The 24,837-nt window shown below is 41.5% G+C and overlaps 1 protein-coding gene across 4 annotated transcripts; it reads left to right on the top strand.

The window, feature by feature from the left end:
- The first annotated feature begins 75 nt into the window (after nucleotides 1-75).
- UTP15 (UTP15 small subunit processome component) lies at nucleotides 76-18,517 on the top strand. 4 transcript variants are annotated; one of them, XM_038401564.2, is made up of 14 exons: nucleotides 76-345; nucleotides 773-823; nucleotides 1,084-1,259; nucleotides 2,035-2,127; nucleotides 2,213-2,397; nucleotides 3,447-3,625; nucleotides 4,670-4,795; nucleotides 7,124-7,259; nucleotides 8,320-8,404; nucleotides 15,563-15,712; nucleotides 16,096-16,197; nucleotides 16,405-16,532; nucleotides 17,203-17,261; nucleotides 17,824-18,517. In XM_038401564.2, the coding sequence occupies exons 3-14, from the start codon at nucleotides 1,170-1,172 to the stop codon at nucleotides 18,045-18,047; spliced, it is 1,557 nt and encodes a 518-aa protein (XP_038257492.1). In that variant the 5' UTR covers nucleotides 76-345; nucleotides 773-823; nucleotides 1,084-1,169; the 3' UTR covers nucleotides 18,048-18,517. The 4 variants fall into 4 exon arrangements, with proteins under 4 accessions (XP_038257492.1, XP_043371498.1, XP_038257491.1 ...); XM_043515563.1 differs by having other exon boundaries at nucleotides 770-823; XM_038401563.2 differs by having other exon boundaries at nucleotides 81-221.
- The last annotated feature ends 6,320 nt before the right edge of the window (nucleotides 18,518-24,837 follow it).

Raw genomic sequence — 24,837 nt, 5'->3', positions numbered from 1 at the left:
CCCCTCAAGAGGTCACGCGGGTCAGAGACGCGGGTGTGAAGGGTGACGCGCGGCGTAGCGTAGCGCTGATGACGCAATTCTTCGGCGACAGGACCAATCTGATGCTCGATGGCAGCCGCCGTGGGACACAACGTGACTTCTGCCTGCTGAGCCGGCACTAGGCTCCTTTGTCCGGAGCTCCCCCCGTGCCATCCAGTCGGGACAGAGGATCCGGCTCCGAGGTGGGGATCGCGATGAGAGCGAGCAGCGCCCTGCCCCGCCCCCCGCATGGCCCGGGAAGGAGCCGCGCCGCTCGGCCTGGAGAGCAGCCGGGCCTCGGTCTCTCCCGCTCGCCTTCTGAGGCTGGTGAGCTGCTGGCTCGTTCTGCTCCGGCCGGCGCTGCAGCTCCGCTGCTGGGGTAACGAACCTAGATACCCCCGCCCCGTGCAGAGCGCGGCGTGAGCCGGGCCCAACCGGCGTTGGGCTGCCCCGTCCGGTGCCTCCAGGCGGGGCCTGCTGCCGAGCGACGAGCCTGCTCCTGTCCCAGGCAGCAGGCGGGATGCCGCTCTTGCGCGCGCCGCTCCGCACCGGCAACTCCGCAACTATTGGCCAAGCCGGAGTCCTGCTGCTCTGACTGGGGAGGGGCTGTCACGGAGTCTGGGGGCGGGGAGGAGGTAGCCGGGTGGCGTGGAAAGCTAGGCTGAGGGTGGGGGGAGGTATCATAGTGGCTGCGTTGTGCAGGCGCTGACTAGTGTGTCCTTAGTCTGAAATGTATTTACTATCTCTTGAGCAGGGCTCAGGGGTACTGACATGTCTGTTGTGAGGAGCGTGGATGGAAGCTAAGGTGAGCGCACGTGTGATCTGATCTGATCGAGCTGCAACACTCTAGGTGTAAGGCTGCTGTATTAACCTACTGCGTCCCTCCCCACTGTCCCCTTCAGCCTTGGCCCTTGCCCCCAAAACTTAGAATCTGGAGGCTGGATAAGATATTTCAGCACATTCATAATGGAATGTCACTTGCATTTTGAATTATTTCTCAAATGCATTCAAAGTTGTGCTGTTATGGTTCAAATTTAAAATTTATTGTAAATTCTTGTTTTTCAGCCGCACTTGAGATAAAAACAGAAATACTGAGAGCATAAAAGCAGGGGCTGCACTTGCTGCTTTTGGGAACCTAACTGTACAAAATAATGGCTAGTTATAAACCTGTAGTGGTTCAGTCATTTCCCAAGCTTGGTAAGAAAATCACACAAGATACTTTGTATTGGAAGAATTACAAGGTAAGAATGTATAGTTAATATATGGGGCTATAATTTAAGTGTTTTGTGTAGTATTTTTTGCTTAAAGGTTTTTGTCTTCATTTTATGCAACAGTATGAATGGCCAAAATTTAAAAACAAAAAAGACTTTCCCACCCATTGTTGTAACTGGACTAACTCTGTGTACTTTATAGCAAAATAGCTTCAGTAGAAGTGACAACCTGACTTTTTTTTTTTTTTTAAATCAAGTATCCATCTTACTTATGTAATGGGTTTGTCAGCACTTAAAGATCCCAGACTGACTTAAATCTCAAATTGCTTTCTGTAATATATGCAGTTCACTCTAATAAAATATAGTCACCTTCATTTATCTTACTGGCAATCATCACAATAAGCTTGTTCTAGTAAGTCCTTTTTTAAAATGAAAATGTATACCAGACAATTTAGGTATAATGTACATATTTGGCATTTGAAAAGTACATATTTATACGGTATGAGCATGTTTTGCATTTTGGCAAATTCCCTAATAATGAAGAACATCATGTTTAAAACATTAAAATTAGAAACAAAAATTTCCTAAAGCAAAAAAAGAAGTAAAATTTGGGGAGGGGGGGAAAAACTTAAAAAAATACAGCCATGATTTTTTTGTTTTGTTCTAATTTATAAGGATTTTGTAATTCAGTTTAGAAACTAGACCATGGTAGAGTATCCATGTCAAGCTTTCATGTCTAAGACTACAGCTAATAAAAATCTTTGGTAAAAATTTAATTTCTTTAATTTCACTTCAATTCATTTAGACTCCTGTTCAGATAAAGGAATTTGGTGCAGTAAATAAAATTGACTTCTCTCCGATTCCTCCACATAATTATGCTGTCACAGCCTCTTCAAGGGTAAGTTTTCATCATAAGCCATATATCGCTTTTCAATTAGTGTTGTATGAGAATGTACTAATTTAAAATTTGTGATTTTTATTAGATCCATATTTATGGCCGGTACTCTCAGGAGCCAATCAAAACATTCTCTCGCTTCAAAGATGCTGCTTATTGTGCTACGTATAGAGATGATGGCAAGCTACTTGTTGCTGGCAGCGAAGAAGGTGTCATTCGGCTATTTGATATCAGTGGAAGAGCAGCACTGAGACAATTTGATGGTCACACTAAGTAAGACAAGATGGCTTTATTCATTGTGTATATAAGCTTTCTCATTTGTAAATTTTATGATTGAAATACCATGGAATACTTTGTGAAGGCCAAGATACTAACAGGGTTCAAAAAAGAGTTTGTTTGTTACCCTAAATTTTTGACGCCAGTTAAAATTAGCCTACGATAGTGTTTCTAATTTAACAAAAGGGAAACAAGGTTGTGGCCCACCCTAAAGGAATCGCCAGGATGTTACCAGGCGGCTCGTCTCTGACCCGTAGAGTGCTCCCCAGAGCAAGCTAGTCTTGCTAACCCTTGAAAGGATACGGATTCAGTCTTCCATTCAAGGATGGACACACAAGCAGAAATTCTTCAAAAACAAAAGAATTATCTATTTAAAAGAAATAAGTGGTTACAATATATTTAATAAAGCAAGAAAGCATAGAGCATACTAAAATGCAATAGAATTACATTTAAAGAATCATATAATTAAAGCAGCACACCAAAATAAAAGACACGGATTATAATTTTAGATATGATTATATTTAAATGATGTTACAATTTGATATTACAATTCTGCGAGCGGAGGCCAACCAGTCACAGAATAGAATGGGGTAGATGTCACTCAAATGCAGGCATCCAGCTTTGACAACCATACCCAGGCGCTACTTAACAAGAAATAATAAAATTAGACTAACACTCACTCCAAAATCCCTTACAACTTTTGTGTAGAATTACTAGGCTCCTACCCTATTTGAATCTTCCCTTTTATAGGCAAAAGAATATGTAATTGCCCTTGACGGAGGGGTGGGTGGTATTAATGCACATTCTAAGAAGAAAGTCAGTATAGCTCGCATTTTGTGATCTGTGCTTTTAATATAAACTTTGAACCACTGAAGGAGTATCTGACTTGCAAGCTGCGGCACTATATCTTCCAGTAGCAGATATTTCATTAGTCAGTTTATCATATATCACTTCAGATTAAGTGGACATATTTTACTATAATAACTCTGCACTCAAAGTTTGAAGTACTTGTAGTAATCTTGGACATTGTTCATTCTGTTTTCTAGAGCAGTACATGTAGTGGACTTTCTGTCTGATAAATACCGTATATTCTCTGGTGCTGACGATTATACTTCAAAGTTGTGGGATATTCCAAGTGCAACAGAAATTGTGTCATACAGCGAGCATACAGATTATGTGAGATGTGGCTGTACAAGTAAACTGAACACAGATCTTTTTGTAACAGGTTTGTTCTGTAAAATACTTGTCTGTCTTGAATTGGTCTCATATAAGGAACTCAAAAAAAGTAGTTTCTTCTTGATCTGGATTCCACATCTTAAATGGCACTAATTCTCTCTCTTTCCTCTCCCCTGGGATTCTCCTGCCTTTCATGTGTCGTCTTTCCTTGATTTTTCTGTTTAAAATCTTGATTGTTTTCGCATTTATCTTTGCAGGATGACTCTTCTTATTACAGTAGGGCAGTGGGCTTGCCAGTTGTTTGGGGTTGTTTTGTTTTGTACCATGTTTCATAGTGAGTAGAACAGTACTCTAGTCCTTTTAAGGTTAATGATTCTGCTAAAATACTGATTAGACTATTTCTTTGAGTTCTTAAGGATAATTAAGCAAGCATTCTACTTACCTAATAAATCAATGCAATTGAAATTTTTTGCTAAGGCTTTAGGAAAAGATGGCACCAGTGAACAAGGCTTGTGTGGTCTAAAAGTTGAAATTTCAAAACTGGAATAAATGTAGTTTAAGTAGCTATTAGAACCAACTACTGAGTTTCCTGATATTTTCATCATAATCTAAATTAAATACCATGCATATTTACAGCACGATACAACTGATAACTCTTAACCATAACTTTGTTAGTTGTGTTCTGTGTATCAAACCACTGGTTGGACTATAGTAAAGCTTCATTACACTTGAAAGCTGACATTTCAAGTTTTTACATGGTATAAAACATTGGCTTCTAGCTGTAATTGTTCTTGTGATATTTGCTGCTAGAGTCTTATGAATTCAAGGGTGGGTAGGAAGAAAACCGATCTGAATGACACGGTTTGGAAGGTCCAGTGTCTTAGTAGGACTAAAAGTGAGATTCTTATACCATCTGAAAGATGAAAATTCACTTATGTAAGATACTGGCTAAATGCTTTTCTGTTGGTCAGCAGTTCCTATGGACTTTGGTTTGAGACTGAACATTTCATCTTAAATGTATGTGGGGGGGTTTTTTGGTTCTTGAAATGTTCTGGGTTCTTAAATTAAAACTGTTCACTGGGGTATTTTTCAGGTTCATACGATCACACTGTGAAAGTATTTGATGTACGGACAGAAAAAAGTGTTATGACTGTAGAGCATGGACAGCCTGTGGAGAGTGTTCTTCTCTTCCCTTCTGGGAGTCTTCTAGTGTCTGCAGGTATTTGAACAAAATGAAATTTCTTTCCTTTTCTTCTCCCCCATAACCCACTCTGTGGCTGCAAGTTATTGCATTTGTCATTGCTGACACTGAAACACCAAGGCTGCACGCTTCAACTGTGTTATGAATTAATAATGTACTGAACTCTCGATTGTCATGCAGCCATAAGTGGCCTGGTACCAGCTGTCTCCGAGATCCCACTGTAGTAGTGAATTTGCTCTCTGTCCCAAGAGCTAAACTCAAGAAGTAGGTAGCAGGACATTCTCAAGAGAGGGTCTGCTCCCGCTTGCTGTTAATCAAAACTAAAAAAGAAGCCTTTAGGACTGGAAACTGACTCTCATTGGCATAGTGCCATATTGTGCAAGGGTGGAGGAGTGGGATAAATTGTTTCATGGGCAAAGGTTATTCTTGAAAAATGTGACTTTTCCACCCCTGATCTGAAGAGCTAAGAATCTTCATCTTCTTCAGGGTCTTTTTCTCCCACATTACTTGAACACAAACAGACGATTTCCCCCCCCCCCCCCCCAACTCCAAACTGAGCCTCCATAATATTCTTATAGAGTAAGGGTCGGCAACCTTTCAGAAGTGGTGTGCCGAGTCTTCATTTATTCACTTTAAATTAAGATTTCACATGCTAGTAATACATTTTAATGTTTTTTAGAGGGTCTCTCTCTATGAGTCTATATATTATATAACTAAACTATTGCCGTATGTAAAGTAAACAAGGTTTTCAAAATGTTTAAGAAACTTCATTTAAAATTAAATTAAAATGCTGATCTTACGCCGCCGCCCCGCTCAGCCCGCTGCCAGCCTCGGGTTCCGTTCACGTAGGATGGCAGCAGGCTGAGTGGGGCCTGCGGCCGGGACCCTGGCTGGCAAGGGGCCGGCAGCCAGAACCCCAGACTGGCAGCGGGCTGAGCGGTTCGGCCCGCTGCCACTCGGCCCGCTGCCGGTCTGGGGTTCCGTCCGCCGGCCCCGCTCAGCCAGGGTCCCGGCTGCCGGCCATTCGCAGCCCGCTGCCGGTCTGGGATCCTGGCCCTGCCCACGTAGAGTGGGAACCTAGCTTCTCCCTGGTTCTAACCCATTCTCTCTCTCTGCACTGAGCTGAGAGTGGGAGTGTACTGAGCACAGGGCTGGGGGTGAAGGAGCAGGCTGGGGGATGGGGTGTAAGAGTGAGGGAGGGGGCCCAGGGTTGGGGCAGGAAGTTTGGATGTGGAGTGCTTACCTGGGCAGCTCCCGTTTGGTGTGAAGGGTGCAGGTGGGAATGTGGGGGGAGGGAGGGTGCAGGAGCTCCTGTTTGGCCCTCAGGGTGGGGGTGGGAATGTGGGGGGTGCAAGAGTCAGGGTGTGGGGGGGCTGGGTATGTGTGGGGGTGCAGGAGTAAGGGCAGGGAGCTGGGGGTGTGTGAGGAGGGTACTGGAGTCAGGGCATGGGGTGCTGGAGTTGTAGCAGGGTGTAGGGGTCAGGGCAGGAGGCTGGGGGGTGTGAGCTAGGGTCCTGGGGGTGCTCACAGCCTCCTTTCCAGAGTGGATTACAGTAGGGGGCTAGAGGAGATATGCCCCGTCCCCACCTCTTCTCTGCCGCCTCCCTGGAGTAGCAAGTGCGCTGCGGCTCTGCTTCTCCCCCTCCTGCGCAAGGGCCATCAGCTGATCGGCGGCAGGGAGGGAGAGGAGGAGGGGCAGGAATCCAGCACGCCGGCGGAAGAGGTGGGGGAGGGGAGACCTTGCCTGCCTTACAGAGCAGCTGGCAGGACCAAGCTTCTTCACCCTGTCCCCGCAGGAGGGCGGGGCAGAGAAGAGCGGGCCGGGGCGGGCAGGATTATTAATGGCACACTGCTGCCTGCTGGGGTCCTGGCCACCAGCCCCACTCAGCCCACTGCCGGCCCTGGGTTCGGCAGCGGGCTGAGCAGGGCTGGAGACTGGGACCCAGCAGGCAGCAGTGTTCCATTAAAAATTAGCTCACGTGCCATCTTTGGCACGTGTGCCATTGGTTGCCGACCCCTGTTGTAGAGGGAAGTTACAAGTTTTCTCCTTTTTAACATCTCTAATAGACTGTGATTGACACCCACAGCTGCTGTAACCCAAGTGATGCAATATTTTTCCTCCCAGTTGCTTCTAGAGGAAGTTCATGTCTCCTATAGAGTATAAACTCAAATTGTTTGACGGCCATAATCGTAAGTGGACAAGGGTGGAGGCAGTAAACTTAGTATTAAAAGGAAACCATGACTTTTTGCTAGTTTGTTCTTTTGTGTTCTTAACTTGAAAACTTATGCAAAGAAGCTTAAACGTGTGCATATCAAAACTGCTTTGCATGTGTTTCCTGTTTATAGGAGGCCGGTTTGTTAAAGTCTGGGACATTCTAAGAGGAGGGCAATTACTAGTATCACTGAAAAATCACCATAAAACTGTAACCTGTTTATGCCTCAGTAGCTCTGGGCAAAGGCTGCTCTCAGGATCATTAGACAGGTTAGTGTCTTTCACTATGATTTAACTTTTTAGGGGTTTTGTTGTTTTTAAATTTGGGAAAAACATATTGTAGTTATGACTGCTATAGATCAAGGCAGGAGACTTGGGAAAACGCCAGACTAAAGTAATAAAAGCAATATTTTTCATAATAACACTTCAGTTACTGGTGCAAGTAACTTTGAAACACATTCTGGGGCCTTGTTCTACTTTTAATTGTGCACTTCTAATTCCCATTAAGTGGCAGATGCATAAATCATTCTGAGGGCCACACACAATTGATCCCATTTTAATATGAAAAGATAGCAACACTTACTAGTGCCTCTGATTTCAGTCTAGGTCAGAGTTGAACCTTACATCAAAAATGGCAACCTCCACCCCACTCTTCGTTCACATTAGCTGTTGTTCCCTACCCCCAAAAGTGGCTGCTCTGGTCCTTCCTGTCTGCTCTTGATCTGTGGATTGGGTGACAGTTCAGCAGAAGAGCTCAAAGGGAAACTATCTCCTCAACTTTATTCTGAGTATTTCCTTCTAACTCACTAGCAAGAGCAGTCCAAACAGGCAGAAAGAAGTACCTAATGCAAGAAGAGCTTAAAAAGATAAAAGGTTCAGATGATTGAGCCATTGTTTCTGGCTTTTTCTTTGGTGCCTAGGGAAGGCAATAGTACCCTGACACTCCGTTCATGTTTGGAAGATTATCTGAAAACTAGAAATTGAAATATTATTTTAAATGAAAATTAGTTTCTGCAGAATCTGCATATCGTAGACCACGTAAATATGTTATGTAGGCCAGGTCTGGACCATGAGCCAAATGTTTGAACCACTACCAGATGGTACAGCAAGTGCGAGAATTTGAGAGTATGAAATCTTTCTGCAGGCTAGAGATCTGAAGAGACTAGTAAAAGCAGAATCTGTTGTACAATGAAGGAACTTTTATGTAAAATTTGTTGAAATCTCAGTAGACAGGTCTGTAACATTTGTAAGAGAGGTGAAATTCCTATAAAATATCTAGACTGAGACACGTGGAAATGTAAAGTTGTAAATAAGTTGCTCTTCTGTGCAGGCATGTGAAGGTTTACAGTACAACCTCCTACAAAGTAGTCCACAGCTTTGATTATGCAGCGTCAATTCTGAGTCTTGCATTGGCTGTAAGTATAATATTTAAAATTATTTTTTAGGCTCTTTGGGAACTGGTGTATTTAAAAAAAAATTGTAAGTGGTCTACATAACTCACTTTAGCTTTTGTTGCAATTTCTAAATGTCAGAGGGATTCTGTGTGTGCGAGGATCACTGAATGAATTCTACACATACAAATATTACCCGGAGACTTTGAGTATTACACATTAGGCTGCCATAACAGTCCATTGGCTTAACATGCTATCCTGCCACTGAGTCTGCCACTGGTTTTAGCATTGTACTTTGAGCTGGGAGTGTCTCGGGCAGTGTGCTCCCCCAAGGAGTGAGTGATTGGGAAGGGAATGTTGCTGTGGTCTGATCTTCACTTTATAAAGAAGGCTGTACTCTTTCTTGTTGGGGAGCCTTCTGCAGCTCCAGCTGGAAGTGGACCAGTTGTTGGAGCTAGTCAGCAGCTGTGGGGTTGTGAGGGGACCCGCACCAGGAACCTTTTAGACATAGACATAATCAAATAATTCAGCTGCCGATACCTTCCTCACTCTCCATACAGGCTTCCCCTGTGCTGAAGGGTTAAGGATAGAGACATAAGAAACTAGTGTCCCTAGGAGGAGCTATGGACAAACAACCTTCAGGCAGGGAATGCAGGGCCTGGCTTTGCTTTTCTCTGGCTGCCTGACGGCTCACTCTTACTGCAGGCAGCGCAGTCTGGGGCTGCTCTCCTGTCAGAACTTTTGCAGAGGACGAAGGGAATGAGCTGCTTGGCAAGCCACCCCTTTACCTTCCCTGCCTGAGAGTCAAGGGAAGAGCCAAATTCTCTGCTTGGTGGGGCTGAGAAGGCTGGTCAGACATAGCTCCCTTCTCCCACCCCAGTGGTAGTTCAGAGGGCCACCCTGATATCTGGTAGAGAGTCTGGCATCAATTGACAACTTCTTTTCCTTTCCCATAACACACACATCTTCCCTCCCCCCTCACCCCCTTTCTCTGGCTCTTATGGAGGTCTGCTTGTCTTGGCCCCTCACAGCCATCTCTTGGGGGCCAGGGAGGTATGAATCCTAGGGGGTCTGTGGTATTTAAATAAATATGAGCCCAAAGAGTCAAAGGTGTTAACACGACCCTGTAACTGTTTAAAACTGTTAATCTTGTACAAAGGTCAAGGTTCAGAGTATAGAGACCTCAGCCTGTTTAGTACCATAGCAAACATAAGAACTACCATACTGCGTCAGACCAATGGTCTGTCACGTCCCGTATCATGTCTTCCATCAGTGGTCATTACCAGAGCTTCAGGGTGAGTGTACAGAACAGGGCAATTTTGGGGATATCCACCCCGTCTTCCCTTCCTGGCTTCTGGCAATCGGAGATTTAGGTTTGTCCTGCGCATGGGGTTACATTCCTGACTATCTTGTCTAATAGCCAGTGATGGGCCTATTTTCCATGAACTAATTTAGTTTCTCTTTGAATCCACTTATGCTTTCAGCCTTCACAACATTCACTGGCAATGAGTTATACAGGTTACCTGTATTGTGTGAAGTGCTTCCTCTTGTTTGTATTAACCCTGTTGCCTATTAATGTCATCAGGTGACCGCTTTTTTTTTTTTTGTGTTGTGGGAAAGGGTAAACAACATTTCTCTCTTTTCCACACCATAATTTTGTAGACCTCTCTCATATTTCCCCCATAATCATCGCTTTATTATGACGCTCTAATCTTTAGTCTTTCCTCTGGGAATTGTTCCATTCCCTTGATCATCTTTTTTTCCCCTTCTCTGCACCTTTTCCAATTCTAATGTGTTTTTTGAGATGGTGCAGGCACAATTGGACACAATATTCAAGGTGTGAGTATACCATGGATTGATATAGTGGCATTATGGTATATTATCTTCTGCCCATTTCCTAATAATTCCTAACATAGTTAGCCTTTTCGACTCCATGGACAGCAGCAGCTGAAATTTTCTGAGAACTATCCACAATGACTCCAATATCTATCTTGAGATGTAACAGCTAATTTAGAAACCATCATTATGTGTGTAGTTGGGATTATCTTTTTCTACTATGCATTACTTTGCATTTTTCAGTGTTGAATTTCATTTGTTATTTTGTTGCCCAGTCACCCAACAAAGATCCCCTTGTATTTCTTCACAGTCCACTTTGGTCTTAACTAACTTGAATAATTCTGTATCATTTGCAGACTTTGCCACTTCACAGTTTACTCCTTCTCTAGATCTTTAATGAATATGTTGAACAGCGCTGGTCCCAGTACAGATCCCTGGGGGACGCTGCTATTTACCTCTCTGCATTGTGAAAACTGAACATTTATTCCTACCTTATGTTTCCTGCCTTGTAACAAGTTAGTGATTTCACAAGAGGACCTTCCCTGTTATCCCATAACAACTTAGTTTCCTTAAGAGTCTTTGGTGAGGAACCTTGTCAAAGGATTTCATATCGTCCAGGTACAGCAGAATCCAATTTATTCAGTAATTGGGATTGGTGCCAGATTGGGTAATCAAAAATTCAGATAAACCGGAGAATGAGAGTGCAATGCTACGGTGCCATCTAGCAACCACAGGAGAGATCACCCTCTTCTGGATCTGTGTGTGCTGGTTGTCTGATTAACACAGACAGCTGGATAATGGAGGGTCAGATGAACAGGGTTCTACTGTACACTATATCCGCTTGATCACTGTTATCCACACACTTGTTGATACCCTCAAAGAATTCAAATAGATCAGTGAGGCATGATTTCCCTTAACAAAAGCCATGTTGACTCTTCCCCTAACAAATCATGTTCATTTATGTGTCTGAATTATGTTCTTTTACTATGGTTTCTATCAGTTTGCCTGATAGTGAAGCAATTGCCTGGATCGACGCTGGAGACTTTTTAAAAAAATCAGTGTTACATTAGCTCACTTAGTCATCTGGTACAGAGGTGGTGTGTGTTTTTTCCAGCAGTAGGTTACATACTGTAGTTAATAGGTATCCATATTTGAGTTCCTTCAGAACTTTTTGGTGACTATCATCTGGTTCCCATGAGTTATTACTATTTAATTTGTCAGTTTGTTCTAAAACTTCTTCTATTGACACATCAGCGTGGGACAGTATTTAAGATTTGTTACCCAAATCAGAGCTGTTTTTTGGGCATCTCCCCTGCATCCTTCTGCAAATAATTCATTTAACTTCTCTGCAAAGTCCTTCTCTTCCTTGAATGCGCCTTTAGCACCTGTGTCATCTAGTGGTCCCCCTGCCTGTTTGGCAGGTTACCTGCTTCTGATGTACTTTCAAAAACATTAAGACATTTTTGAGTTGTTTCTCAAGTTCTTTCTTAAATCTTGTCTTAGAGAAAAGGAATATTGGTTAGTCTCTTATTCGGTCAAGGATCTGTTGTCTTGCTGGGAAAGAAAGGGATCAGCAAGGAAAGCTACCTAATTGAGGTCAGAAGATGTAGGGATAAAGTCAGAGAGGCTAAAAGTCGAGTAGAGTTGGACCTTGCAAAGGGAATTAAAACCAATAGTAAAAGGTTCTATAGCCATATAAATAAGAAGAAAACTAAGAAGGAAGAAGTGGGGCCGCTTAACACTGAGGATGGAGCGGAGGTTAAAGATAATCTAGGCATGGCCCAATATCTAAACAAATACTTTGCCTCAGTCTTTAATAAGGCTAAAGAGGATCTTGGGGATAATGGTAGCATGACAAATGGGAAGGAGGATATAGAGGTAGATATTACCATATCAGAGGTAGAAGCGAAACTGAAACAGCTTAATGGGACTAAATCGGGGGGCCCAGATAATCTTCATCCAAGAATATTAAAGGAATTGGCACCTGAAATTGCAAGCCCATTAGCAAGAATTTTTAATGAATCTGTAAACTCAGGAATAGTACCGAATGATTGGAGAATTGCTAATATAGTTCCTATTTTTAAGAAAGGAAAAAAAAGTGATCCGGGTAACTACAGGCCAGTTAGTTTGACATCTGTAGTATGCAAGGTCCTGGAAAAAATTTTGAAGGAGAAATTAGTTAAGGACATTGAAGTCAATGGTAAATGGGACAAAATACAACATGGTTTTACAAAAGGTAGATCGTGCCAAACCAACCTAATCTCCTTTTTTGAAAAAGTAACAGATTTTTTAAGATAAAGGAAATGCAGTGGATCTAATTTACCTAGATTTCAGTAAGGCATTTGATACCGTGCCACATGGGGAATTATTAGTTAAATTGGAGAAGATGGGGATCAATATGAACATCAGAAGGTGGATAAGGAATTGGTTAAAGGGGAGACTGCAACGGGTCCTACTGAAAGGCGAACTGTCAGGTTGGAGGGAGGTTACCAGTGGAGTTCCTCAGGGATCGGTTTTGGGACCAATCTTATTTAATCTTTTTGTTACTGACCTTGGCACAAAAAGTGGGAGTGTGCTAATAAAGTTTGCAGATGATACAAAGCTGGGAGGTATTGCCAATTCGGAGAAGGATCGGGATATTATACAGGAGGATCTGGATGACCTTGTAATCTGGAGTAATAGTAATAGGATGAAATTTAATAGTGAGAAGTGTAAGGTTATGCATTTAGGGATTAATAACAAGAATTTTAGTTATAAGTTGGGGACGCATCAATTGGAAGTAACGGAAGAGGAGAAGGACCTTGGAGTATTGGTTGATCATAGGATGACTATGAGCTGCCAATGTGATATGGCTGTGAAAAAAGCTAATGCGGTTTTGGGATGCATCAGGAGAGGCATTTCCAGTAGGGATAAGGAGGTTTTAGTACCGTTATACAAGGCACTGGTGAGACCTCACCTAGAATACTGTGTGCAGTTCTGGTCTCCCATGTTTAAAAAGGATGAATTCAAACTGGAGCAGGTACAGAGAAGGGCTACTAGGATGATCCGAGGAATGGAAAACTTGTCTTATGAAAGGAGACTTAAGGAGCTTGGCTTGTTTAGCCTAACTAAAAGAAGGTTGAGGGGAGATATGATTGCTCTCTATAAATATATCAGAGGGATAAATATAGGAGAGGGAGAGGAATTATTTAAGCTCAGCACCAATGTGGACTCAAGAACAAATGGGTATAAACTGGCCACCAGGAAGTTTAGACTTGAAATCAGACGAAGGTTTTTAACCATCAGAGGAGTGAAGTTTTGGAATAGCCTTCCAAGGGAAGCAGTGGGGGCAAAAGATCTATCTGGTTTTAAGATTCTACTTGATAAGTTTATGGAGGAGATGGTATGATGGGATAATGGGATTTTGGTAAGTAATTGATCTTTAAATATTCAGGGTAAATAGGCCAAATCCCCTGAGATGGGATATTAGATGGATGGGATCTGATTTACTATAGAAAACTCTTTCCTGGGTATCTGGCTGGTGAATCTTGCCCATGTGCTCAGGGTTTGGCTGATTGCCATGTTTGGGGTCGGGAGGGAGTTTTCCTCCAGGGCAGATTGGAGAGGCCCTGGAGGCTTTTTTGCCTTCCTCTGTAGCATGGGGCATGGTTGACTGGAGGGAGGCTTCTCTGCTCCTTGAAGTTTTGAACCATGATTTGAGGACTTCAATAGCTCAGACATGGGTGAGGTTTTTCATAGGAGTGGTGGGTGACATTCTGTGGCCTGCGCTGTGCAGGAGGTCGGACTAGATGATCAGAGTGGTCCCTTCTGACCTTAGTATCTATGAATCTAAGAAAGGGTTCATTCTGTTCCGTCTTGTTTGGGAATTATAGATGCTTTCCTGTTTTCAACAAAATGGACACACAATTGGGAGAAAAGGTAGGATAGTAAAAGATGGCTGAAATACAGCTTTTGTTGACGTTCTCAAGACAGAGGTGGCTAGTCGGTCACAGATGGGTGCTTTCGGCTGGCAGATCAGCCATGACAGCTGTTACTGTGGACCTTGGCTCAAGTGCTTGGTCAGAAACATCATCTGGTTGTTTGATGAGGCCTCTCTACTTGGTCTTTCTCAGACCAAGCAGAGATGCATGGGCCATTTCATCTCCTGCTGGTGCCTTGCAATCTAGTTGATTTCAGGAACAGGTGAAATGCTAAGAGAGGGGGCAGGAGGAAGATAAGGGGCCGGGGAGCACAGAAAGGAACATACGAGAGAGGAGAAAATAGAAGGAATTCACATGCATCAGGCTGGGGTCATCACTGGTGCAGTGGTGTGTCAGTGTCTGGATGTCACCATAAAAAAAATCCCGCAGCAGCTGTTGTAGTGGTTGGTAGTCTTCTCCCCGCAAGTCTCCAGAAAGGGGTGATCGGCTGAATAGCCCATCTTCTCATTGCTTTGTCCACCAATTAGGCCTAATTTCTGGTCCCACACTTCTCATGCCTTCCAAACCTAATCTTAATTCAGTCCTCGGGTGGTATTAGCAGATCTTTGTTTAAATTAATTGTCTTTCTGTCTCTCTTTTTCGTCTTTCTTAAAGAGTTGTGTGTAACAGATCACTGACAATTTATTAATGTTTACCCACTTTCCTCCAGATAAGCTTACAATTGGAGTACGATTCTTAGGCCCCAATTATTACCAAAGGAACTATTTTGAATATCAACAGGAGATAGGGTTTATTCCTCTCCTCAAGCTTTCTTTTAGAGATTGAGAAAGCTAGTTCCATATTGGGCTACTGGCCCTGACAATTCTTTACAAAGTGAAGAACGTCGGGGTGGGATGAGAGTTAGGACGAAACCATCCTGTAGCTCTTTCAGGGTCATCAAAACATCTAGTGTATACAGCTAGATCTATTAATCTAAATATTAAGTGATAGTCAGAATAACACATGTGGAAAGCAGTATTTTGAATAACTTTCATTCAGTTTTAAACTCTGCTATCCTAATAATCCCTCATGGAATGGGCATCATTCATAACGGGGGTTACTCATAACGCCTGCTTTGTATTACAACTGTTTAATATATCCTCCTTATGTATAAACTGGTCTCAAGAGTCTGGGTATATGTTATACATCCTATATTTTTAACTTGTGTATAAACAAAGTAGTGTTCAAAACCTAGACCAGCAGAGGCTAATGCGTCCAAAAAATTTGTGCTTAGATCAGCAGGCCTTAGTATGGGGGGGGGGAATCAGACCTGCTTCATACAAAATATATTAACAATGTTTATATAACCTGAGGACTCTTCCTGCTATGGAAAGCTTCATCACAACAAAAACATTTTGTTACTAACTCAATTTCTTGTTCATTTTAGCCTGAAGATGAAACTATAGTTGTAGGTATGACCAATGGGGTACTAAATGTTAGACACAGAAAACATGAAGAAAGCAGAGAACGTTTTTCAAAGAAGAAGCTGCCAGGATACAGAACCTTTGTAAAAGGAAGAAACTACATGCCAAAGCAGGTATGGGGGAGAGGAAGAAGAGTGTGAGTGTGTGGTAGATGCATTCTGTATAACTCTCCATAATAAAAATTGCTTTAAAAACAAACAAAAAAAAAACACTATCCACCTAATATTGGTATGAAGAGTTCTAAAGAGAATAATCTAACTAGCTGTGCTGACCACTGTATTTTTAACGTGACTTTCCAAATACACAATTTTTTTTTTTCCCCTGAAAACTTTCCCAGAACTCTGATAAGAACAGAAGGCACCTGCTGTGGCAAATTGCAGCATTTGGAAAAACAATATAAAGAAATTGAGAAGTAGTGTTAATGCTAACAAAACACTTCAAAAAAAAAATTATTAAACATGTTTTGCTCTATCCTGAACTGTCCTTTCAATTCTAGGAGGATTTCTTTGTCAGTAAACCTGTGAGAAGTCACTTGAAAAAGTATGACAAACTACTAAAAAGCTTCCAGGTATCCAGGGCTCTTGATGTAGTACTTGAGGTAAGGTCATTACTTCTTTGTGCGTCAATACGCAGTGCATTCATTTGAAATTTATATTTACGGTACATATTATGAAATAATATAACTTTTGAGACAGGGCTAGAAAGGGAAGAAACCTCTTCGTGTACATAGACCTGCTTATGCTTATGTAGATTTCATTTCATGTTGAAGATGAGCACTGGAACTAAACTCTTTACATACGCTTAGGCCCGTAACAGGACACCTGAAATTACAGTTGCAGTCATGCGGGAGCTAAATCGCAGAGGAACACTGAAAAATGCACTTGCGGGACGAGATGAAACACAACTTAGCGTCCTCCTGGCTTTCTTGATAAGGTATCACTCACCTAAATTACCTCTGACAAGTCTGTTTCATAAGGCAGATGTTTCTTGTTGTCAGCTTTTGCCACACTTACCTGCAGACACCTCTTTCAAGACTGTTGGAGTGAAACCCTGGCCTCACTGAAGTCAACAGAAATTTTGCCACTGACCTCAGTGAAGGCACAAGTTTAGACTTTACCCCTACCATTCACAATTACTTTGTTCTTAATAGACTTGTGCTTATATGGTAACTACACTGCCTTTCATTTATAAAATGCATGTTGATCAAGTTTGCTGCTCTGTCTCTTTAGAGGAAGTCTGAAACCCACCAAAAAGAGGATGAGGTTTCTTTAAACTTGCCTTCTTGCCCCTTTGCCTGAAACCCTCCACTCCACCTTTAATGAGTCTTGTTGTCTGAAGCTTGTGTTTTATCTTCCTTTATTTAAAAAGAATATTGCCACCTTTTGAAGCCCCAGTGCTTTCCCCATTGAGAGGTTGCCACATGTGACTTCCTGATTATCCCATCCCTGGGACTTCTTTTACCCCTTCATGTGAATGAAAAGTTGTCTAGTTAAACTTTTGTGTGGTAAGTTGTACACAAGTATAGGAAAACTGTTTATGGATACTGGTGGTATGGGAGTAAATGGCTAGTATCTTAATTTTAAGAATTGCTCTGTCTCTGCAGGTATGTGGTTGAGCCAAGATTTGCTCCTATGCTGATAAAAGTTGCAGAAATGATTATTGGTAAGTACTGAACCAAAAGGAAACTCCTAGTATTACAAGCTAAGCTTACGCTGTTCCAAAGAGTAAAGTTCTACATTTTGCCTAGACACCAAGCGTGGAATTTAAAACGGATATAATAAAAAGCCAGTGGTCAAAGTAGAGATCAGAAAATTCCAAGCTTTATTTTTTCTTGCCAGATGGTTGATCAGACTATACACTTCACTTTGATTAATGCTCACTAATGCAAAAGAGCATCCGTCCCAGGCTCTGAATGCCCTTGGCACTATTTTTATGTAGTTGTAGTATGACTAGCTTCCCCAACTTCTCCCAGTACGTAATACCACAAGTAGTAAATATGTAAACAAAATTTAAGCCCCCTTCAGGCTTACTAGCCTGAAAGTTACTATAAGACTATATCAATAACTTTTCAGAAGGCTATTAAAATATTCTCCATCTTGCCACAAAGCAAAACTTAACAGAAATAACTATATATTTAAAAAGTAAAATATATGCTTATAAAATATGAACCAAGTGAAATGGATATCCACACATAGACTAACTTAAGTAACTTTCCTTCCTCCAGATATATATCTCCCGGTGGTTGGACAATCGGCAGTCATTGATAAACAATTCTTAAGACTCCAAGAGATCATAGAAAAAGAAATTGATTACCAGGCGGAACTACTTGAAGTTTTGGGAATGATGGATGCACTGTTTGCTACCATGACAAGGAAAAAGGCCACTTCTCTAGAGGAGAACAAAACTAATGGTATTTTGAGGGTTCTGGAACAAACTATGAGTAACTAACTGTCTAATTCCATACATCATATTTGTGGACAATTCCTTGGATTTGAAATCTGCAAAGCTTTCCACAGATAACCTTTTTTTCTGTAGCAGCTTTCAAAATACTACTTTGCTTCAGGAAATGGAAACAACTCCTGCAGGATGTGTTTTGAAGAGACTGGTTTACTGATGACAGAAAGAATGGACCCTTTCAAGACAAACTTTCCATGTAATTTTTTGACCACCAAGATTTTAAAGTTTTATTCCAAAGCTATTTAACTACTAAAATACATCTCGCGGATCAGTACAAAGTGAGACTTTGTTCCTCCAAATACATCTATGAACTTCATTTTATATTGCTTCTTTTTTCTCCTCCTCCTTCCCCACCAAAAAAGATTGTTTAACTTTAATATACACCAATCCTGTAAGAATTGGTATATCTCAAATCTCGGGTACTTGGCTACAGGAATAAAACTAAGTATGACTTTGATATAGCTTGACTGCATTGTGGTAGTTTTTTCATTCCCTCTTCATTTCCCAGTTCAAATCTTTGGTATCTTAATAAAAAGCAATTCTTTCTGTCTTGGAAAATAGTGGATAATAGTGAAGCATTTTTTAGTGGTACAGGAACAGTCTGAGCTCAGTATCTCTACTGAAATTCTTGCAATGTATTCACTTTTGAAAAGTGAATACTAACTCAACTGAATTCTAGGCACAATAGTTATTTGGATTAAGTTTTTCCCTTTAAAGCAACTTAGGTTTGTTTGTTTTATTTTTTTTTAAACTAACTAAATGACTCATCAGTGAGGAAATCCTCAGTTACAGTCCCAGCATCAATATTAACCTTTGCTCCTTCCTCTCCCACTTTCCCCATATCTGCTGAATCGCATTGTGCAATGTACTTAAATCTGCCTTATTGCATACATGAATTGTTTGTTATAACCTGCACCACGCTTAAGCTTCTCTCAAGTATTGGGGAAGGGAATTTTTTGTCTGTTGCAACGAGGCTTCTGGTGGTCAATAGTGCATTTATGTAGGTTGTGGTGAGGACACAAGTTCATTTCTAACATGCATCTGCTCTGACCTGGATATGGAGGGTGACTGCGATACAATATGTCTGAAGCCTACAAAGGGGGTACATGTGATCTCGGTATCTTGGCCCGATGTGGCAGATACAGATATTAGTTGCAGAAATAAAATGAGAAGTTCATGTAGATTTTAGCTAAAATCCTGGATATCTTGCAGTTTAGAGCCCTGATTGAATCTCCAGCCTGCGTACCCATTAACATGTGCAGGCCAGTGTGTATTTTACTTATGGACAGTACACAGGGAGGGTGAAGGAGAAAGATTACAATTGATACTGGGACACTGAAAACTTTGATTCCTAAGCATTAATTTATTGTGATTTTGTTTGTTTCCAGGAATGTTTAAAAAATAGTCTGAATGGGGACTTCATTTTTTTATTTGGAATTCAATACATTATAAAATTAATATGTTAAAGTAATCCAGGTTCAATCACCTTCGAGACTTCATGCGAGTTGCAAGGGCTGCTGGCACACAGGTGGTGGGATGTGTAATTTTACTCAGGCCTCTTAGTCCGTAAAGTGCTCTTGAAAGTTTGCTCGCGTAATCCCTCTGGTGGGTGAATTTGAATGCAATTGTGAGTCACAGAGGAGGATGTTTCTCTTAATAGCCAGATGTTTTACGGTCTTACTAGGGAAAACATCTTGGAAAGCCGCTTTGGTGATGTCCAGTTTAGTCTCCTGTAAAGAAATCTGGGCCTGTGAGGCAGGTATCTGGAACTCCAAGACACACTATTATATGGAGAGCAGAGCCACAGGAAGAGGAGGTGCAATTAAAATGGTGGAATAACCAATAGCCCTGCTTTGGTCATTTAATGTGAAAAAAGAATTGGTCATCAGTGGATGTCTTAAAGATGAGCTTGTTAAAGTAAAACAGTGGAGGTAGAGTGTAATTAGAAATATATAATTAAAAGAGAAGCATGGCTCTCTTGTACTGCTAATGATATTTGAGATGTTAATTTTAGGAAAATTACTTAAATAACCTTGCAGGCTTTTGATTGAATTTTTCACTGGTACAAGATTGTACAATCCTAAGATTCATGTCATCTTGCTTGAGATGAGTTTCTCTGTAATGGTAAGTCATGTGGGCATTGCTATTCTGACATAACAGTTCTACCAGAAACTGGGAGCATCTGGGTTGTAATCAGGTTCACTGCCCCATACAGCATCAAGTTTCAGCTGGCTGGGGGTGTCTAATGGGATGGCTGCACCCACAGCTCCTACTACTTAACAGGATTGTGTTCATGCTATCTGTTCTGAAAATTACCTCAAGTCTTCCGTAGTTAGCAGGATTTTTTTAATACATTTTATGTTTTTCTCTCAGCATCTGTAAAGATCAGGGTTATTTGTTACCAATAGGGCTTCTGTAATTTTGTTTTCTAATTTTAGCATTCTAATAGGAGAGACTATCAAACTGAACAAATGACTGAAACAGATATAGACCAGTAAATGTCTACAATGGTCTCTTTATGTATGCTTGCATATGCTTTTTTTTTTTTTTTTAAAGTACTAATGCATTGTGGCTTGCAAATATAAGCATACTTAAAGAGGCTTCAGAGTAGCAGCCATGTTAGTCTGTATTTGCAAAAAAGAAAAGGAGTTCTTGTGGCACCTTAGAGACTAACAAATTTATTTGAGCATAAGCTTTCGAGAGCTACAGCTCACTTCATCGGATGCATTTGGTGGAAAATACAGTGGGGAGATTTATATACACACAGAGAGACCATGAAACAATGGGTTTTATCATACACGCTGTAAGGAGAGTGATCACTTAAGATGAGCTATTACCAGCAGGAAGGAGGGGGGGAAGGAGGAAAACCTTTTATGTTGATGATCAAGGTGGGCCATTTTCAGCAGTTAACAAGAACGTCTGAAGAACTGGGGGGCAGGGTGGGGGGAGAAATAACATGGGGAAATAGTTTTACTTTATGTAATGACTCATCCACTCCCAGGCTCTATTCAAGCCTAAGTTAAATTGTATCCAGTTTGCAAATTAATTCCAATTCAGCAGTCTCTCGTTGGAGTCTGTTTTTGAAGTTTTTTTGTTGAAGGATAGCCACTCTCAGGTCTGTAATCGTGTGACTGGAGAGATTGAAGTGTTCTCTGACCGATTTTTGAATGTTATAATTCTATAACACCACCCTATATCAGAAACCTACTGACCGCTATTCCTACCTACATGCCTCTAGCTTTCATCCAGATCACACCACACGACCCATGTCTACAGCCAAGCTCTACGATATAACCGCATTTGCTCCAACCCCTCAGACAGAGACGAACACCTACAAGCAACCACACACCACACAACAGAACCACTAACCTAGGAACCTATCCTTGCAACAAAGCCCGTTGCCAACTCTGTCCACATATCTATTCAGGGGACATCATCATATGGCCTAATCACATCAGCCACACTATCAGAGGCTCGTTCACCTGCGCATCCACCAATGTGATATATGCCATCATGTGCCAGCAATGCTCCTCTGCCATGTACATTGGCCAAACTGGACAGTCTCTACGTAAAAGAATAAATGGACACAAATCAGACGTCAAGAATTATAACATTTAAAAACCGGTTGGAGAACACTTTAATCTTTCTTTAATCTTGGCAACGGGCTTTGTTGCAAGGATAGGTTCCTGGGTTAGTGGTTCTGTTGTGTGGTGTGTGGTTGCTGGTGAGTATTTGCTTCAGGTTGGGGGGCTGTCTGTAAGCAAGGACTGGCCTGTCGCCCAAGATCTGTGAGAGTGATGGGTCGTCCTTCAGGATAGGTTGTAGATCCTTGATGATGCGTTGGAGAGGTTTTAGTTGGAGGCTGAAGGTGATGATTAGTGGCGTTCTGTTATTTTCTTTGTTGGGCCTGTCCTGTAGTAGGTGACTTCTGGGTACTCTTCTGGCTCTGTCAATCTGTTTTTTCACTTCAGCAGGTGGGTATTGTAGTTGTAAGAATGCATGATAGAGATCTTGTAGGTGTTCGTCTCTGTCTGAGGGGTTGGAGCAAATGCGGTTATATCGTAGAGCTTGGCTGTAGACATGGGTCGTGTGGTGTGATCTGGATGAAAGCTAGAGGCAGGTAGGTAGGAATAGCGGTCAGTAGGTTTCTGATATAGGGTGGTGTTATAGAATTATAACATTCAAAAATCGGTCAGAGAACACTTCAATCTCTCCAGTCACATGATTACAGACCTGAGAGTGGCTATCCTTCAACAAAAAAATTTCAAAAACAGACTCCAAGGAGAGACTGCTGAATTGGAATTAATTTGCAAACTGGATACAATTTAACTTAGGGTTGAATAGAGCCTGGGAGTGGATGGGTCATTACATAAAGTAAAACTATTTCCCCATGTTATTTCTCCCTCTACCCCACCCCCCCACAGTTCCTCAGATGTTCTTGTTAACTGCTGGAAATGGCCCACCTTGATTATCACCACAAAAGGTTTTCCTCCTTCCCTCCCCTCCTTTCTGCTGGTAATAACTCATCTTAAGTGATCACTCTCCTTACACAGCATGTATGATAAAACCCATTGTTTCATGTTCTCTGTGTGTGTGTGTGTGTGTGTGTGTGTGTGTGTGTGTAAATCTCCCCACTGTATTTTCCACCGAATGCATCTGATGAAGTGAGCTGTAGCTCACAAAAGCTTATGCTCAAATAAATTTGTTAGTCTCCAAGGTGCCACAAGTACTCCTTTTCTTTCATACTTAAAGAGAAGCTAAGATTCTCATATACCATTAATTCTCCTGAAGTGCATGTACTACAGACTAATATTGTATGCCTAACAATCTAGTAATCCAAAAACATTAGAATGCAGTAGGATGGCTTTACGTTGCTATAAGAACCTTAACCATGTGTGTTGCCTCTTGAATTTAGCTTTCTGGGTGTATATGTGTGGGGCTTTTCTCACTTTAAAGGGGGCAAGAGGAAGAAACCTTTCATGTGCATGCTCCCTAGACCGGCAGGTCACTTTGGTATTACCAGGTTCGTACATCTTTGAAATGCACAATTAATACACTTTCACCAATCCAGTTGTTATACAAAATGTGCATCTACCGGATTTTAGGAAGGCTTTTGATGGGATGTGTTCTGCAGTTGCCTCTTTCAAATAGCTTTTGCATCTTATACCTTTTGGTCCTCACAAGCATGGATAATGTGGAAGGATGATAGAAGAACAGCTACCACGTCCCTTCTCATGCATCAAAAATGGTGCTGTCTTTGTGGGTAAAGTGTTAAACTTGTCTCTTCCCTTTCCTTTGCCACTTGAAATGCAGGGGAGGAAGGAGTGGTTGGGGCTGTTCTCTTCTCCGCCTCATCCCCAAGTTTACTAAAGCAAGCATTCCTCAATGAGAACTCTGACCTCACTTCAGTGGACACTTTTTTTTGTGGCGCAATATGATTAAAGCTTTTATTGCCACTAAGTGTTCTAAAATACTCTAGGGCCAGCACCTTTTGAATATCAACTGTCGTCCTTTGAATGCTGTTATGTTGGACTATACTACCTTTAATCATATTACTAAAGCTACTTAAAATGGGGAAGTTGTAATAACAGACTGTAAATAAATCTATTTTTCCCTATAACATTGCTAGTAGGCTATTTGGAAGACTACAAAATAGGAAACAACTGAAAGACTTCAAATCCCATTCAAAAGAACCATCACAAGTAAATATTTCACAAGTATAGCTCAACTTAGCTTACCTTATTAGCCTCATGTTTTTTATTTTAACCCAGATATTAAGACCTTAGATATGTCATGCTGCTTGATCTAGGGAAGTTTCACAAAGTGTGTTATGTGAACTACTGCTGGTCCATGGAACACTTGCCGGTGGCCTCTATAGAGCTAGCTGATTATGTTGAGTTTGCTCTTGTTTTTCAGGAGCTAAACTTCTTTAGGCTAGCCAAAAATACATTTTACTGCTACTCCTCCATGTGAACAATTTCTGTAGTTGCCAAATGGATGTTACATGAGCACAATTGCAGCAAGGGTGGTGATTTGAGAAACCTTGGCTTTGAGTTCTTTTTTTGTTAGCAATATTAAGGCCTTGTTTCTTTTGCCAGCAAAATGTCGCCACAATGGTCTGAAACCTTGAACTGATACTTTGTTCTCTAATGTGGGCATAGAGAACAAGCAAGTGGAGAAAGGGACAGAATGGTAGATATAAACTTGGAAAGATGCAGCTCAAGTTTCAATGTATTGTGATAACTTCACCCTAGTCCATTCTTCCAAAGAGTCCTCCAGCAAGAAGAGGAAAGTAGGGACCTGCTATTTACATTAAGTGTTAAAGCCTGTGTGAACCCAGATGCAATGGAAAAAATGTTGAGCAGCAAGAAGGAGGGGAGAAAAGCCCTTGGAAGGGAGGAGGTTGTAAATCTTAGCTGGATTAAGACTGGAAATTAGGGTGAACTGTCCTGGCTTTTAGCTAAAGACAGTCATTGGCAATGACATCGCTTATTTATTAAAGGGTGTAAAAAGTAAACTCTTAAAGGGTTCATTGCTAATATTTGCATGACCACATTGGAGCCAACCAGTACAGGTCTAAGCACTCCTGGGTTTAGCCTGTTTGTAAGTATCTTGATGAAATGCTTTTAAATGTTTTGTTACTATTTTGGATGTAGTAAATTGCGTATTAGTTAAGCTTTTTAGGCATGTTTTGAGCAAATGTATAAATACTACTGGGCCTTTAGATTTAACAAAGGAATATTTGGTTAAATTGGTGTTTGGCTTCTCATATCCATGTTCA

The sequence above is a fragment of the Dermochelys coriacea genome, chromosome 5 (genome assembly GCF_009764565.3).
Source record: "Dermochelys coriacea isolate rDerCor1 chromosome 5, rDerCor1.pri.v4, whole genome shotgun sequence".
NCBI classification, from domain to species: domain Eukaryota; kingdom Metazoa; phylum Chordata; order Testudines; family Dermochelyidae; genus Dermochelys; species Dermochelys coriacea.
The sequence above is the reverse complement of the archived record's forward strand: the minus strand, read 5'-3'. Positions and strand labels throughout refer to the sequence as shown.

What these genes read in the sequence shown, in the direction of transcription:
- UTP15 (XM_038401564.2), top strand. Translation starts at nt 1,170, where the DNA reads ATGGCTAGTTATAAACCTGTAGTGGTTCAGTCATTTCCCAAGCTTGGT. An exon ending in CACAGATCTTTTTGTAACAG is followed by an intron (nt 3,626 to 4,669) that starts GTTTGTTCTGTA and finishes GGTATTTTTCAG; the next exon opens with GTTCATACGATCACACTGTG. An exon ending in CTCCTGGCTTTCTTGATAAG is followed by an intron (nt 16,533 to 17,202) that starts GTATCACTCACC and finishes CTGTCTCTGCAG; the next exon opens with GTATGTGGTTGAGCCAAGAT.